Below are 14,487 nucleotides of genomic sequence, written 5' to 3' on the forward strand. Positions count from 1 at the left end.
TTGGACACAACCCACCCAACTACTAGTACAGGACTACTGTAGCTGTCTTTTCTCGTAATTTGTGTTGTTGTTGTTTTGTTTTTTGTTTTTTAATTTAGTAATTTCCCGTGTTTCTGACTGGCCAAACCAGATATCAATCCCCCCGGTAGACCCTTTTTCGTTCGAGGCTAAAGAAGGATTATTTCTTCAGTCCAGTCTGTACTGGGGAAGATGTTCGCCTGTTTCGGAGAGAAGAGAGTAAGCCGATGTTATCCACTCTGGGACGTGCAACAGCCACGATTGCCATACGAGGATGAAGGAAGAGAGCGGTTTCAAACACGAAGTAATATAATCAAAATAGGGAAGAAGTTGAGATGAGGTTGAAGTGGGACAGGGGGATAATCAAGGTTAAAAAAAAAAACAGGAAGGGAAATAAAAGAAAAGGATGGAAATAAAATAAAATAAAAATTAAAATAAAATAAAAAAGACAGGAAAAAGAAAATAATGAAATAAAAAAAAAAAGAGGGAAGGGAAAAAAAAAGAAATAATAAAAAAGAAAAAGAAAAAGGAAAAAAAAAAAAAAAAAAAAAAACAGCAGGATGTATGTAGCTGAGAGTAGTAGTAAAATTTCACACGCGACACACTAGTTGCTGGAGGGTAAGGTATTGTAAGCTTCTTTTTCGCTCACGCTGATACAAGAGTTATTTATTATTATTATTATTATTATTTTATTCATTTAAAAAAATAATAAAAATAATAAAATACCTGGGACGATCAGAAAAAAAAAAAGAGGGCTGTGAGTGGACAAGCAGGAGCAAAAAACGAGACTAGGACAGAGCCGGAGAAGAAGAAGAAGAAGAGCAGAGTGAGAGCATAACTAATCATGATGGAGCAGCGACAGGCCTGAGCAACAGAACAGAACTAGTGATCCCAAGGAGCAGGCAAAGGAGAACCGGCCGACGGGTGTGGATCGCCCGTCCAGAGGCCATCGTGGATCCATGGGGAACAAGTCTGGTACTGGGAAATCATCGGAGGAGCGGAGAAATAGAGATGGAACATAGAGATGATGCAGACTTGCAGAGAATGGAGAGATTGAATTAAACGGAAATGAACTTACGGGGACAGAGCGGGGATGGCAGAAGCAGGTACAGTTGATGAAGATTCAGAAAGAGGGAGAGAGAGAGGTGGTGACGTCGAGCATCACACAGTAGCAAAATAAGCAGGATAATAAATATCAGGTAATAGGAGGAGCTAACGATAACACGGGAAGAGAGAGAGTGCAAGAATCATCCAGTTGAAAGATGACCGCATAGGCAATAATAGACTCGGGGCAATCGACGGGAGAGACGGCGGGGAGAGGAGGTGGTCAGTCCAGCAGTGGTGAACCCCGTGCCATGGATGCTGGTGGAGCTGCGGTACACTGTCCAGTCCGTACTGTCCACTCTGTAGTCTGCAGTCTGTAGTAGTACAAAACCAGATGTACCTACACAGTGATAGCAGTAGCCTACATATGAGTTATTCTTCTTCTTAACATCATTTGTAGACACTGAGTATTCATAATTCATCCCACAGAGTACCTGTAGTCCTGGACAGATGAGGGGTGCCTGCGGTGGGCCTTTGCGGCTTGACCAACCACGGCTCCGCCCCTGACGAAGAGTTGAGGCCGACATGATGTGCACTGGTCATGGCTTTGGCACGATCCACCACTCATTCCAGCCGTGTTTCAGTGACAGCCAACAGATACAATTCAACAGACAGCATCAATTACAGATATAGAATGCAGATTACACAACAGGAATGTACATAGGTAGGAGGTAGAGTGCTGAGTATTCCGGAGCTGATCCGACTCAATCTCAGTGGTGAGTGGTATCTGACTGATGCTGCCAATATCAACTATTCCAATGGTTTCACAAATAATAATGGAATAGTAAAATAATAATAATAATAAAGAGGGTCTGGAGAAATTAGGTATTCTCTACGGCTGGACACTGCCCAGCGTCTAGTCGGTGGACTCCGCATGGGAGTTGATTTGTCCCACTAGTACGTAGACGCGGTCAAGGCGTCTACTGTCTGTCTCGTATCCTCATTCCTCCCTCCTCCATAGTGGCATCGCCAGTCAGTCCACTCTTCCTCCAGACCTGGTTCGTTCACCCTCCATCTGGGTGACACCGCAAATGGTGGTCTGTGATGAGTAGGCGGGAACTTGGTCGTATTACGATCAGGTGCCCAATGGCTGTCCCAGCGACGTCAGAAAGAGCAGCCAACCCAAGGGGACTGTGCGCCGGTCAACAAGCCCTGCATCTGGTCGGCCGTGGGTGCAGATCAGAATCTTGTCAAGGGAGTAATCTAATAAGTGGTGGAGGTCGTCCCTCTGGTCTGCTCAGAATCGAATGACGTCTTGTTCGCTCTTCTCGTCCTGCTGCAGTGCAGTGAACATGTTAGGGGCTCTCAAGCGGTATGATCATAAGATCCCAGTTTGAATAAACAATCTACGAAGAAAAAGAAAAGAAATAAAAAAAAAAAAGAAAGAAAGAAAGGAAAAAAAACCCTCCGCCTGCCAACAGACAGAAAACGTTTGGCGGTTCCAGACAATGGGAATTCACCTAATTCCTTCCTCTGGGTAACTTTGACAATTCCCATTTCAGGGGGGCCCGTTCCTTGAGCTTATATTGGATGCCTGCAAAAACCTTCGCGGGAGATCCTCTGTAGATCCAGATGGGACAGTCTGGATGGAAGGAGGAAGGATGTGCCGTCTTCCAGTCAGCATCAGTAGGTCAGCATATTGTCTCATCTCATCCCCAACCAAAAATCGACAGGTCGAATCCGGCAACACCATGGGTGCAGGGCATGGATCCTGTGCAGAGTCGTACAAAACAATCCCGTCCATTCAAGAGCCGACTTAGCCAGTCCCGACAAAGTGGGCGAACAAGACGATCACAGTTGGCGCGTGCTGCCTGAACTCAATTTTGCATTTTATTTTTTTCCAGAGACAGAGACAGAATGTATGACAAAATAGACTGGAGATGGTGGCAGTAGACGAGATAGTTATTGATCTTGATGGAACAAGCGCCAAAGTTTGAACTCTGAAGCGAACAAGCAGTGTCCTTAGACGCGATGCTTGGCGGCTAAGATAGATCCCAGATCTTCATTATGATCTTCAGATCAACATGTGGACCATATCACATCTGTTGAGAATATCCTGTCCAGTATCATGAGTTTCCAGACTCTTGATGAATCGAGTCTGTGCCATTGTTGGGATCGACAATATGTTGGTCGCTTGGAGGGAAGAGAAAGCCGGATATTACGGAGAAAGTCGGCTCTAACTGGCAAGGAATCCCACCCGTCCATGGATTCGGATTGCTTTGCCGGCATTGATACACTAGATCGGACCAGTCACTGTACTACATACAAGGTGAAGGATGACTGATGAGAGAGCATCACATCAGAGAAACACCCCTTGAAGTCCATTTAAGAGTAAGGAGAATTTCGGCATCAACCGACTTCCCAAGGGGGGAAGGAGTCCAGCAAAAGAGCAAGTTGCAACACTCTCCTCACAAAGAAAGATAGGCTATGCAGGAGACGTGTACGATGGATCGCAAATGCAGCCTCGAGTTTGGTTCGGGTTCAGCACCAACGCATCATATTTCTTGTCGGGACAGACTATCGACCAAGAGTCCAAGACCTTCAGGATGACTGCTCCCCCGCGTTGAAGATCCATCCCGATTTTTGACACACGAGCATACGCGTTACTGTTTAGGGAACGCCTTCGATAATTGCTTTTCCCGTGTCTTTTTTTTCCCAAGGTGAAGGCAACCATGCTTATGCAATAATCAGCATCCTAACTAAACAGTCAGCAAAGGTGGCGCTGAGCGACTGTCAGCCGTCATGGGCTTTACGCCACGACCGACTTGAGTATCTTTTGTCGGCGATCCTTCCAGCCTGCCAGTCAGCACTTGCCGTGCTATTTAATATTGTCTGGTTCGTCTTCCTCCAATCCGCTGTAAGCCTGTAATTATTTAAAATCCACTTCATCGTAAACGAATAGGCGAGCTGCAGGTATCTTGGAAGTGAGCGAGAGTCTGAGCGGATCGACTGGAAGAGGGGGGTGGGCAATGAATCCCAAAAAGATGTGGCGTTTTTGTTCTGACATCTTGAGCAGGACGACCCCAGCAGAAGAAATGCCGCACAAGTGAATGACAAGGACAGTCCGATCTAATACAGGCGATCATCGGCGGTGCAGCCAAGGAAGGCCCAAAGGCCAGAACACTAGAACAGAGAGGGTGGGGGAGACGACGACGAAAGCGGACACGAGTTCACTTGCGCCAGACTAGTATTCTAGTATTACTAGTGTATCATACTTACGATACCGAGTGACAGAGTTGACAATAATGATGATGATATTGATGATAAATAATAACGACAATGATATAATAAGGTAGAGTAGAATAACATTAGAAAGTATTCAGCATAGATAAATCGTATTCTCAATTGTTAGATTAAGATAGCTGGATAGTATCATATATTATTTGTATCATTGTGTCATGTATCATGTATCATGTATCAGTGAGTACGATTACCGGAGAACTACGGCTACAGTGTAGGACTTGGCACATTGCAGATATTCAGATATTCAAAATGGATACCTATGAATATTCACATATTATTACTCATGATATAATTCATCGACGGAGTACAGAGCACCTACAGACTACAGACTACGTCGACAGATATCGCGGAGTACATCGGAGTACTGACTATGTAGACTGATCGGTCGGGCGCTCCCACGCTATGGGACCTAACAAGACCCACGGATGGCAATAGTTTGAAGTAGCGCCGTCCAGCTGTTAGACTTGCGATCATCCCAGGGTCAAGCCTTGATGCGGAGAACTGGTCGGAGGTTGGGTGGACTGGGATTACATAGTATTGGCAGGCGATGATCCTGCTGGTGCTGATAGTTTCAACGGCTGTGGTCGATTATCCCACTTCACTAACACGAATTAGTAGCAGGTTCGCCATGTGTTGGAGAGTCTTAGTCCACTCCAATTATTGCGACTCGGTGGGATCCACGAGGAGGAGGATGTGTGAGTGGTTGGCATGTATGCATTGCCTCCCCCCACACTGATCTTTCTTGTGTGTGAGTACGAGCAGTCTGACTACCCCTTTCCTGTATGTCCAATGAGATAGGAGATATAAAATTTATTATCCACGTGTGGCTGGATTGTCTGCCGACTGACTGGCCAGGTTCTACTCTTTTTTTTCCTGCCCAAGACAAAGAGATAATTCCACTGTCGACCATCATCAATTGTCCGACTTTCATCATGTGTGACCATCTCATGCCATATCAAGAAAACCGCTTTATCTCTCATCTGGATACTTGACCGCAACATCTATCTTCGTGTCTACTCATTGTACAGTACTCCTACGGATACTTATATGTATGCACTGATGATCAACCCTCAACTAGTGCTCTTTTGGCCCCTCAACCAACAGATCCTTTGTTATTAATGCAAATGCCGTATCATCCAGCTGTCCAGGTTTATTCAACTTTCCCAACTTTGAGCATCTTCTAGATTCATTCTCTTTGCATCTCCCCCTTGCTTAGCCATGCACGGCCTTAGTAGCTCCTCCGTCGTTCCTGCTATGGTCCCTATACGTAGTGGCTAGTAGTACCGGCATTTCCTATTCCGTCCCTCCAGGATATCTTCCCTGTCAATAATAGCAATCCGTCCGTTTTTTTATTTTTTCTTTTCTTTTCTTTTTTTTTAATTGCTTTTTCCAGTCACTTGGGTTAGTTCACCGGTGGGTTTCAAACCAACCGTCAACGTGGCTTTGGCGGCTGCGCGTGTCTCGAATATAATCATCATCCTCTTGGCTTGGTTTGCATCTTACCCTTGACGGTAATATCTTTTATTTGCTTTCTTTTTGCGGGATATTTATCTCCACCGAGAGCCGATGAGAGTATAAATATGATGAAATTGGGTTGCCTACTGGCGTAACTACGGAGTATATACGGTGTATTATCCTGGTTCGCCTGGTGAAATTTCTCTAGGCAGTGGAATTTGTTTCCACACCGTGTTTGGTTGATTCCACGGGGTGGCTTGGTCGATGGTACCTATGTTGGATGTAGCTAGTAGCTAGCTAGCTGGTAGAGATACATACATAGCATACACAGGATGGCATAGGCAGTACGCCACTTGTTTTTCAGTCTCACCGTATGTGTCACTTGTGTATGTACAGTCCACTGCCACATATGATCTACACGTACTCCATAAGTGAGGGGAGAGAGCATAGCATGCAGAGCATGCCAGAAAAGGGGGGGGGGAGAGACGAGATAAGACAAGAGTCAAGAGAGAAAAAAACGAGGCTAAGATGGAATGGATGGTCTGTTCGAATTCCGTTTCAGTCTCGCCGTACCTTAGCTTGTCAGTGCTAAATGCTGATCTGCAGTGCTACAAGCTGGATTCCATGACAACATACGACCTTGGACGAGGACGAAAAAGGTCACACTGACAAGAAAATACGATGATGGAATTAGTGGGCCTCGCATCCGTAGGCAGCCTGTTACCAGACTACCCAGTGCTAGGCCAAGTAGGGGGATTTCGTTTAGTCTGTAAACAGCTAAGAGGAGATGGATTGTGTGTCGTGTCTGTCTTTCATGTGATGCCATTAGTCCGGGAAGAACAGAGAGAAAGGGTGAAACGAAGACAAGATGATGATGATCAGATAACCTCATTATTGACCGTCCTTGCTGAACAAGAGCAAGGGAGAAACTCTCCAGCTGGGCTTTACCAGGAAATTAACTAGGAAGTTAATACAAACTCCTTGATCACCCGTCGCTGTCAGTGTCAGACTGACTTTCTACCCCATATTCGCCTGTCGAAGCTTAATGATCTCCAAACTCTGATATTATTACTATTATTTTTATGATGATGACGGTGATGATAATTATTGTCTCTGGATGTACGTAAGAACAGAACTCTGTTTGGTGGGACTCGTTGCTTAAGATTCTGTGCAGGGGATGTGTGACTATTTGTATTTTCCGAGCGATTGAAAAGTTTATATGAGATGGAGAAAACTATTGAATTGCGCGTGTTTATTTTGACTTTTCACCTTTTTTTCCTTTTCCTTTTTTTTCTTTCTTTTATTTGCTTTTCTTTTGTTGGGGAATGACAACTGTTGACATGCATATCTGTCTATCTTCTTGCTCAATTATGGGGTTGACATCCAGGTGGTGTTGATACGCTTGTTGTTTGGTCTAGTTGATAGATCTCATCTTTCACTTTTTTAATCCCCGGATACTAGATCTAATATTGTGAATCTGTTCCATAGCTGATACATGCTATATTTTAGATAGTCATATAATTGAGCTAACATCAATTCTAGCGTACTATACAATTGCAGGCTGGGTATCATACTAGCCACCAAAGCAAATAAAAAACAAAACAAGTCTGTCTATGATAATGAATACGTCCGACTCACATCACACCCCGTGCTCAACTCCTGCAATGTCCCATTCTGATACACCGCGACCGATTCCCGAGATCGTGCCCGGCGAAGTGACCTTCTGCGTCCGGAAAGGAGAGCTTGGTTTTTCGGCGGTGGTTTTCCCTGTACCTGCTTTTCTTTTCCTGTTTGTGTTGGCACTGTGCTTGGTTGGATTGTAGAGTTTGCTCGGGGGCGTTGGATGGGTGGCTTTTGACGTGGTGGCATCATCCCTGTTGTTGTCGTTGTGGTGCTGTCCAGGAGGACGTGCACGTTCAGGGCATTGATGTTAGGGACTTGGGGCTGGTTGGGGGGTTTATTTTGGGCTTGTACTTGGGCTGGTTTTGTTCTGTTGGTCGACGAGGAGGTTGCATTTGAGTTGGGATTAAACGTGAAGTTGGGATTAAAGGCCGAATTAGGGCTAAAGGTAAAGTTGGGGTTGAAGCTTGGATTGGCATTGTCCGGTATTGGCTCCACGTTGGTAAAATCTCGAGGTATCCCCCGGTTGGATCCATCCAAGTCATCTCGAGGGATGCCCCCGTCCGGAGGGATCTATGCACATGGTTAGACGGTTCATGTCTCTGATAGACTGACCTACACTAGCAGCATGTTTTCTCCCAGGCATATGAACATAGTCATCAAAACAACTCTCCAAAGAAGCAAAATTAAACCCCCTTTCCGACGACACAGGCTTGAACCGTTGACCAACCTGACGTCGAAAATCCACCGGTCTCCTCCGCGCAGGCTGATATGCCGGGAGTGAAAGCCACCAGGTTGGATAATTGCCATACCACGATTGCACAACCGGGTCAATATCGAGGTTGAAGATGATCCGGCTCTCCGCGCGTGGCTTCTGAATCAACATGGGAAACGAAAATTCCCTGGGTAGTCCCGATCTCTGTAAGCTGTTTTCCTCGAGCGACCAAACCACCTCCCCGGCTTCGACGTCGAACTTGGGTCCCCGCGGACTTTTCCACGTCCGTGCCGACCCTTGGATTCTCATCATCTCGTACCGCTTGTATCGTCCGTTCATGCCCCCAGATGGATTGATGCTCGCGCTCAGCGGCATATCCGCGATCCCCAGCGACCCGGCCAGGCTGAAATTCCATTGTAGCGTTTCTGGGGATACGGCGCCGTAGATGAGATGCGGCGCATGCATGAGGAATCGCGGATTTCGCGGCGGGTATGCTTCTCGGTTGGTACCCTGGACTGAGGCTCGGATAGTGGCAGCCTTGAACCGATGATCTAGGGTGTTTGGCGAGTGAAAGACAAAGTGCACGGCGAAAAAATCGACAAAGTCAAAGTCGCGATCGGACACGGCAGGACTGGAGTAGAATCCATGCTGGAGTCGCTGGACGTGGGCGGTGATATAGGCGTTTCCAGGGAGTCGACGCTCGTAGATGCATGGTCTGTTGACGAGAAGACGAGGGTTGGCGATGTTTGGGTCTGGAGGGAGATCGGGCGGTGCATTGGTGTTTTTTTGGGAAGTGGTGGTGTTGTTTGTCGCTGTTTTGGTGAGACTTGGGAACGGTGCTGCTGGTGCTGCTGCTGGGCCTGGGATGTTCATGGCCACCATGGCCATGTTGGTCGTATCCTCCTCCTCTTCGGTGGGATCCATTCCATCGCCATTATCGCCACTCATGCTGGAAAGCACTCCTGCAGGCGAGTTTCATCGAAGCTGGTTTAAAATATTAATGAGCTCTTCCATCTGTGTATATTCAGACTGCGCTGTTTGCTAGATCACTTACTTGTACGGAAGATGGTTGATGACGACAGTCATCAACAGAGGTCATTTTGGTATCAGGTGAGGGATTTCGGGATAGTCAGATGAGGGCAGCGTGACTGAGTCCATGGCCGCCAAGAGTGAGAGGATGATGAAGTGACAAAAGTGAGTGAATGAGGCGGATGGATATCACGATGATCTTGGTCAAGTCAGGTGGATCGTCGATGATTGACAGTACGTGGTGTTTGCTGTAGTCATCGGGAAGATCTGGGAAATGACTCGCATCAAAATCAAGTGGTACAGATTGTCCTTGTTTTATTATTATTCTGTATTTATTTATATCTCAATCTATCAAATAATAATATAGTATATGGCACTTAGTGATAAAGATATTTTACTATAGGTCATGTAATATGTAGGATGCCTGAGTATGTAGGCATTGATCTAATTATATATTAATAGTCTGTTGCCTGCCATGCAGGTACAGGACATAACAGTGATTATATATAAAAGAAGGGATAAAAGGATAATCTAGTACTTTCTCTTGTCCTTTATTTTCTTTCTTCGTTATTAATTCCTTCTGTACATATAGTTAACATTTGGTTGGCTTAATCTAATTGTTTCCCAAGAACGTATGCATCATAATGTATTGTTAAATGACCCGAAATGATAACCTAACGGCAGAGAAGAAAGGACCAAGCTGCTAGATGTGGATATCGTCACAAGAGGGAGAAGAAACATAGATATTCCATGGAATCTTGCAGGTTACGTAAAAATGTTCAAATATCGATTCTAAGAGAAGAAACAGAATAAAAACAGCATTTAGCGGCTCGTTCAAAGCCAGCGAGTTCATAAGGTTCATAAGTGAGGTTCGTCCAACATATGCAAAGAATCCCACCAAGAAAAAGAGAGAGGAAAAAAAAAAAAAAAAAGACAAACAAATCGCAAGAGCAAACTGAATAAAACCAACTCTGCAACCGGAGAAATTTCGAAGTGCAGCCTGTATTCATCCTTCTTCCCTATCCAGGAATTGAATATCTGAAAGCCGAGTACCTAGGTATGTCCTGACGAATTCAAAAACGGACCCACTGTCCCCTGGGAGTGGTGTTGTTGACAGGGCCATGTCTGACTGCTTCATTCAGCAGGTACCAGAAACATTCTCTCAAGGTGACTCTCCCAACTTGCGGGTTACTGATTTCGCCATGTTCAATAAGCTCAGACATATAACGTCTATTGGCCGTTTAGCAACTCTTGTTTTAGGAAAATGGTTTCATTGTAATTTGTGAAGAAGCCAAATTTGACCTGCCCTTCCTGCATATAAGATGCTATTTGACCTAGAGTAGGGCTTGGATGAGAATCTAAATTCTTTGTGCGTAAATATGGCATTATCTCCTGAGACTTACCGAGCATCTTCATGTAGTTTTTGTTTGCGAAGTGTTGAGCTCTTTGCAGACCGTGCTCCTCCACCCAGGGAGTTTTTATTTCCCCCACAACTTTTAGTTGCCCTGTGGTAGTTGACAAGCAGACAATGTCAGGCTTCCTTGATGGAATCACTTGTGGGACACACGCCGTATAGTCACCAAAAGCTATCTGCAGATTTGCAGCATGACAAACCGAAGTCATCACTTGGGCCAAGGTTTGGGTGAAACGTCTCTGAACTCCGTCTTCATCGCCACAAACATAACGCTCCTGGTATATTGTAGATTGGGCCGAGGAAGAAGGCTTGTGTGTGACGAGCCTTTTGTAACCGGACCAGTAAGTGGCCTGGGAGTACTGTAGAACTTGATTTCTGAAGCGCCAATTCACTAGATTTCCAACAAACACCTCCTGGTGTAAAGCAGAGCTTTTAGTCTCGTGCTGTCCTCGCTGTAGATCGGGCAAAGGAGATTTGACGACATCACCGGCTCTTTGAGCAGTCGTCGTCATAGCAGCGAAATTGACCAAATTCGAGTTTAGAGAGTCGTAGAAGGGAGGGTGCAGGAGAGCAGCGTAGAATGCAATGTGTATGAAACCGCAAGAGTACAACGTAGGGTAAATCAAAGACAATGAGGTGATTGCCGAGATAATGGTAGTCAGAAAAGGAATACAAATGTCGATAGACGAGAGGTATGGCTCGTAAGGTCTGCCTTGAGAGGATATTGGGGGGGGGGCGAGGAGAAAGGAATTCCCTTAACATAGGCATGGAAGTCTCTTCAAGAGTAATACATAGAGATGCCATTATTCACTACGCGGCTTCACTACTATGTTTCCTACCCAGTGAATAAAGATTTGGAATAAACAAAAAGTCGAGGTACATTGACTCCTGTATACGTACCAACATCATTCAGGTGCCAGGAAGGTGATCAAAAGAAACAAAGCAAATTAAATAAAAAATACAGGCGCTTATTGATATCTAAGAAAGCGTAGTATGGTGTTGAAAGTAGAAACCAGAAACCATCCTTCCATGCAAAAGCATCTGTAGGTATTCGATCAATCCACGGCCCGGGAAAAAGATTGGATCTACATCTCCCAGTCAGTCTTATCTGGATGTGCTCTGGTCTCCCTCGACCATTGATACCCTCGGGGAGGCTTCGCCAGGCCCCAAGCCATCCATTCGATGTCTTTCCAGGTGTCGGTTGGTCTTCTCGGGCGCCACATTTGGAACTCAGTAATGTAACTATGAGAGGAACCTTATCAGTAAATCACGGAATTGAAGCTGAGAAACAGCAAGAGAACTTACACTTTGTTTAAGCTGGCATCCCACATCAAATGTCCAATTTTGCCCCCCTGTGGATAAATTCCCTTTTTGACACAGTCCCTATTTCAACGAAAAGACATGTGTTAGTCATAGATAGTCAGGATTATAGGATAGAGAAAGACATACAACCACGCAACTCTGAAAGCGTTTCGAATCGCCTGCCTCTCCATGGCACCCAAGGCCCAATACAGAGACTTCAAACATCGACCTGGCGGTGGTCTGATCAAAAGATACGCCACAAAGCCATCCGGGACCAGTTCGTCTTCCCCCTGCTTCTCAATCTTACAGCTGCGCAGAGTTGGTGTGTGCTCGGCGCCATTGTCAACAAGCTGTCGAAGCGCTTTGAGTTCGTCCATCGCATCTTCCGTGAGTTCGGTGGAAGCCTGGGATTTTCTCCTCTCCGGAGGTTCAAAATCAGAGCCGGCGTAAGGGACCCTAAAGCAATATTGATTCTTCCCTTCCATTTGAAAGATTCTCATCTGGGACTGGGTGCTCACTGTTTGAAAATCTTCATGATTCCTGTTTGGTCGGGGTTGTTAACATTTCTGCAAGAGAAAGTTCCGTACGCAGCAGAGGGTCTTTCGTATGCGTCGAACTCCCATGAGCTCAGCTGGTCATGTTGTTCGCTGACTTTGGCTTCCAATCTCCAGGTCCAGTGTCGTGGTTGGTCGAAATGCACGATCATTCCAATAAAGCTTGGACCAAAGGAAACTTTCTCCGACATCTGCAAGGTGATAACGTCCTGGATCGAGAACCCTGGAGGCTTTGGCAGTGGGCACCAATAGGGAAGGAAAATAGAAAGGTTGAGGAACTCGAAGTGGATATCCAAGCTGGTAATAATGACATGCAGTCACATGCCTCCAACTTAAAATGGCTTACTGATTTCTGCCTATTATATTCAATGATAGTATTGTTATAAACCAGCCATTGCTTCTCTTACTCTAGTACTATATTCACTAGGCTCTGCCTTTGAAACATACTATCAAGTGAATTGAGTGTTCCTATTATACTGTCGCCTGTTCCTGACCAGCTGTGACAATAAACAAAAGAGATCTATTAATAAAAGGCTACAAGGAGAGATATGTACAACCAAGCAATTAATCCTCTAGTGTGGACAACTCTTATCACCAATACCGCCTACCTTCCTGGCCTTTTGACTCTCGAGTTTTCTCTCAGGCGATCAGGATCCAAATATCCTCTTCTTGTTCTCTACACAGACACTTTCCCTGAAGAAGGCCACGCTGCTCTCGATGCGCGACGTATCATGAAGAGGCGTGTCCCCTATCTCCTCCCCTCTGTACCAAAGGACTTTACCAACGATCCTCGCTTCTACGACTGCTGGAGCAAACTCACCTCGTTCTCGCTCGTGGAATATGAGCGTGTCGTACAGCTCGATAGTGATATGCTAGTCCTTTGCAACATGGACGAGCTAATGGATATTGAATTGGATTCGCCTGACATGGCCGGAACTGGTAACCGTGTTTTCGCTGCCAGTCATGCTTGTGTTTGCAATCCGCTGAAAAAGTCTCACTATCCAAAAGACTGGTATGCATGGTGACATGAGTCGAGGGAAGAGTGCAAGGAATTAGTATTGACCTGACCATTCGAAAGGATTCCATCCAACTGCGCATTCACATCTCAGCATCCCACTCCCGAAATCGCCCAAACAGTTGGCGCTTCATCTACGACAGGCCTAGGCATACCCAACGGAGGTCTCCAAGTCCTCAACCCGTCTCTGGAAACCTTCAACAAAATCGTCAGCCAACTCGCCACATCTGCAACATCCAGCTACGACTTTGCAGACCAGTCCCTCCTCCAAGACGTCTTCTACGGCCGTTGGGTTACGCTGCCGTACGTGTACAACGCTCTTAAACCGATGCGCTGGGAGGGTGTTCATGACGCTATCTGGCGAGATGACAACCTTAAGAATGTACACTATATACTCAGCCCTAAGCCTTGGGAGGAGACTGAAGATGTCTGGAAAGCACGCGAAGAGGCGAGCCAGAGCCCGGATCCATCGCGATGGTGGTGGGACATTACAAAGGAAAGGTTGAAGGAGGAAAAAAGCAGAGGTGTGGATGATGGATTTTAGACCATGTCACCTGAATATATGTACACTAACTTGATTTCCAAGATTATGAGATGCCAGCAATTACCATTTTATTCTTTTAATTGAAGTAGTTGACTTGCTAAGAGTTCGAATAACCTCATCTATACAGACATCATCACGTGGACGGAATAATAGATCCTCCGCACCGGATTTTCCTCCGCCGAATTCAAGTCACGAGCGCCTCGATTTGTATAAACTCATCTTCGACCGTTGCGTCTGCCCGAGTTTCTGCTGCAATTGTCGTTACTCGGTGGATAGCAATTGTCCTGATTTTCGTTCTTTCATAAACCGACTGACTCCGGACTGTCAGCGGGCTCGTTCTGTGATATCAATTGCCCCGATACCTCGGCTTTATGGACTCCTGACAAGGCACTTATATCGCATCAGCTGTTTTCTGCTTTCCTGTATTGTGATTTCCTTAATTTATTCGCCATTTAGCTTGATCTGGCTGGCAGC

The 14,487-nt window shown here is 45.7% G+C and overlaps 6 protein-coding genes across 6 annotated transcripts; 2 read left to right on the forward strand and 4 right to left on the reverse strand.

Moving 5' to 3' along the window:
- Positions 1 to 6,030: 6,030 nt before the first annotated feature.
- On the reverse strand, positions 6,031 to 6,280 carry ASPWEDRAFT_36069 (uncharacterized protein). Its single transcript, XM_040834364.1, has one exon. The coding sequence runs from the start codon at positions 6,266 to 6,268 to the stop codon at positions 6,107 to 6,109; it is 162 nt and encodes a 53-aa protein (XP_040692122.1). The 5' UTR covers positions 6,269 to 6,280; the 3' UTR covers positions 6,031 to 6,106.
- A 24-nt stretch (positions 6,281 to 6,304) lies between these two features.
- ASPWEDRAFT_36070 (uncharacterized protein) lies at positions 6,305 to 7,058 on the forward strand. Its single transcript, XM_040834365.1, has one exon. The coding sequence runs from the start codon at positions 6,505 to 6,507 to the stop codon at positions 6,781 to 6,783; it is 279 nt and encodes a 92-aa protein (XP_040692123.1). The 5' UTR covers positions 6,305 to 6,504; the 3' UTR covers positions 6,784 to 7,058.
- A 253-nt stretch (positions 7,059 to 7,311) lies between these two features.
- ASPWEDRAFT_179993 (uncharacterized protein) lies at positions 7,312 to 9,491 on the reverse strand. The gene is made up of 3 exons (XM_040831821.1): positions 9,210 to 9,491; positions 8,060 to 9,139; positions 7,312 to 8,013 (listed from the first exon to the last, which is right to left on the reverse strand). Exons 2-3 carry the CDS (start codon positions 9,101 to 9,103, stop codon positions 7,432 to 7,434), a joined length of 1,626 nt encoding a protein of 541 aa, XP_040692124.1. The 5' UTR covers positions 9,104 to 9,139; positions 9,210 to 9,491; the 3' UTR covers positions 7,312 to 7,431.
- A 923-nt stretch (positions 9,492 to 10,414) lies between these two features.
- ASPWEDRAFT_168352 (uncharacterized protein) lies at positions 10,415 to 11,110 on the reverse strand (the record flags this gene model as incomplete). The annotated part of the gene is made up of 2 exons (XM_040830289.1): positions 10,415 to 10,518; positions 10,588 to 11,110. The coding sequence occupies 2 exons, from the start codon at positions 11,108 to 11,110 to the stop codon at positions 10,415 to 10,417; spliced, it is 627 nt and encodes a 208-aa protein (XP_040692125.1).
- Positions 11,111 to 11,438: 328 nt separating this feature from the next.
- On the reverse strand, positions 11,439 to 12,700 carry ASPWEDRAFT_36074 (uncharacterized protein). The gene is made up of 4 exons (XM_040834366.1): positions 12,419 to 12,700; positions 12,048 to 12,356; positions 11,904 to 11,981; positions 11,439 to 11,840 (listed from the first exon to the last, which is right to left on the reverse strand). The coding sequence occupies exons 1-4, from the start codon at positions 12,643 to 12,645 to the stop codon at positions 11,684 to 11,686; spliced, it is 771 nt and encodes a 256-aa protein (XP_040692126.1). The 5' UTR covers positions 12,646 to 12,700; the 3' UTR covers positions 11,439 to 11,683.
- Positions 12,701 to 13,263: 563 nt separating this feature from the next.
- ASPWEDRAFT_36077 (uncharacterized protein) lies at positions 13,264 to 14,070 on the forward strand. The gene is made up of 2 exons (XM_040834367.1): positions 13,264 to 13,466; positions 13,533 to 14,070. Exons 1-2 carry the CDS (start codon positions 13,342 to 13,344, stop codon positions 14,011 to 14,013), a joined length of 606 nt encoding a protein of 201 aa, XP_040692127.1. The 5' UTR covers positions 13,264 to 13,341; the 3' UTR covers positions 14,014 to 14,070.
- The last annotated feature ends 417 nt before the right edge of the window (positions 14,071 to 14,487 follow it).

This window comes from Aspergillus wentii, assembly GCF_001890725.1.
Source record: "Aspergillus wentii DTO 134E9 unplaced genomic scaffold ASPWEscaffold_2, whole genome shotgun sequence".
Lineage (NCBI taxonomy): Eukaryota > Fungi > Ascomycota > Eurotiomycetes > Eurotiales > Aspergillaceae > Aspergillus > Aspergillus wentii.

Coding starts and splice junctions, on each gene's coding strand:
- ASPWEDRAFT_36069 (XM_040834364.1), bottom strand. CDS start 6,268: ATGCTCTCTCCCCTCACTTATGGAGTACGTGTAGATCATATGTGGCAG.
- ASPWEDRAFT_36070 (XM_040834365.1), top strand. CDS start 6,505: ATGGAATTAGTGGGCCTCGCATCCGTAGGCAGCCTGTTACCAGACTAC.
- ASPWEDRAFT_179993 (XM_040831821.1), bottom strand. CDS start 9,103: ATGAGTGGCGATAATGGCGATGGAATGGATCCCACCGAAGAGGAGGAG. Junction 8,014..8,059: donor GGAGAAAACATGCTGCTAGT/GTAGGTCAGTCT, acceptor CCATGTGCATAG/ATCCCTCCGGACGGGGGCAT.
- ASPWEDRAFT_36074 (XM_040834366.1), bottom strand. CDS start 12,645: ATGTCGGAGAAAGTTTCCTTTGGTCCAAGCTTTATTGGAATGATCGTG. Junction 12,357..12,418: donor ATCATGAAGATTTTCAAACA/GTGAGCACCCAG, acceptor ATATTGCTTTAG/GGTCCCTTACGCCGGCTCTG. Junction 11,982..12,047: donor GCTTTCAGAGTTGCGTGGTT/GTATGTCTTTCT, acceptor TCGTTGAAATAG/GGACTGTGTCAAAAAGGGAA.
- ASPWEDRAFT_36077 (XM_040834367.1), top strand. CDS start 13,342: ATGGACGAGCTAATGGATATTGAATTGGATTCGCCTGACATGGCCGGA. Junction 13,467..13,532: donor TCTCACTATCCAAAAGACTG/GTATGCATGGTG, acceptor ACCATTCGAAAG/GATTCCATCCAACTGCGCAT.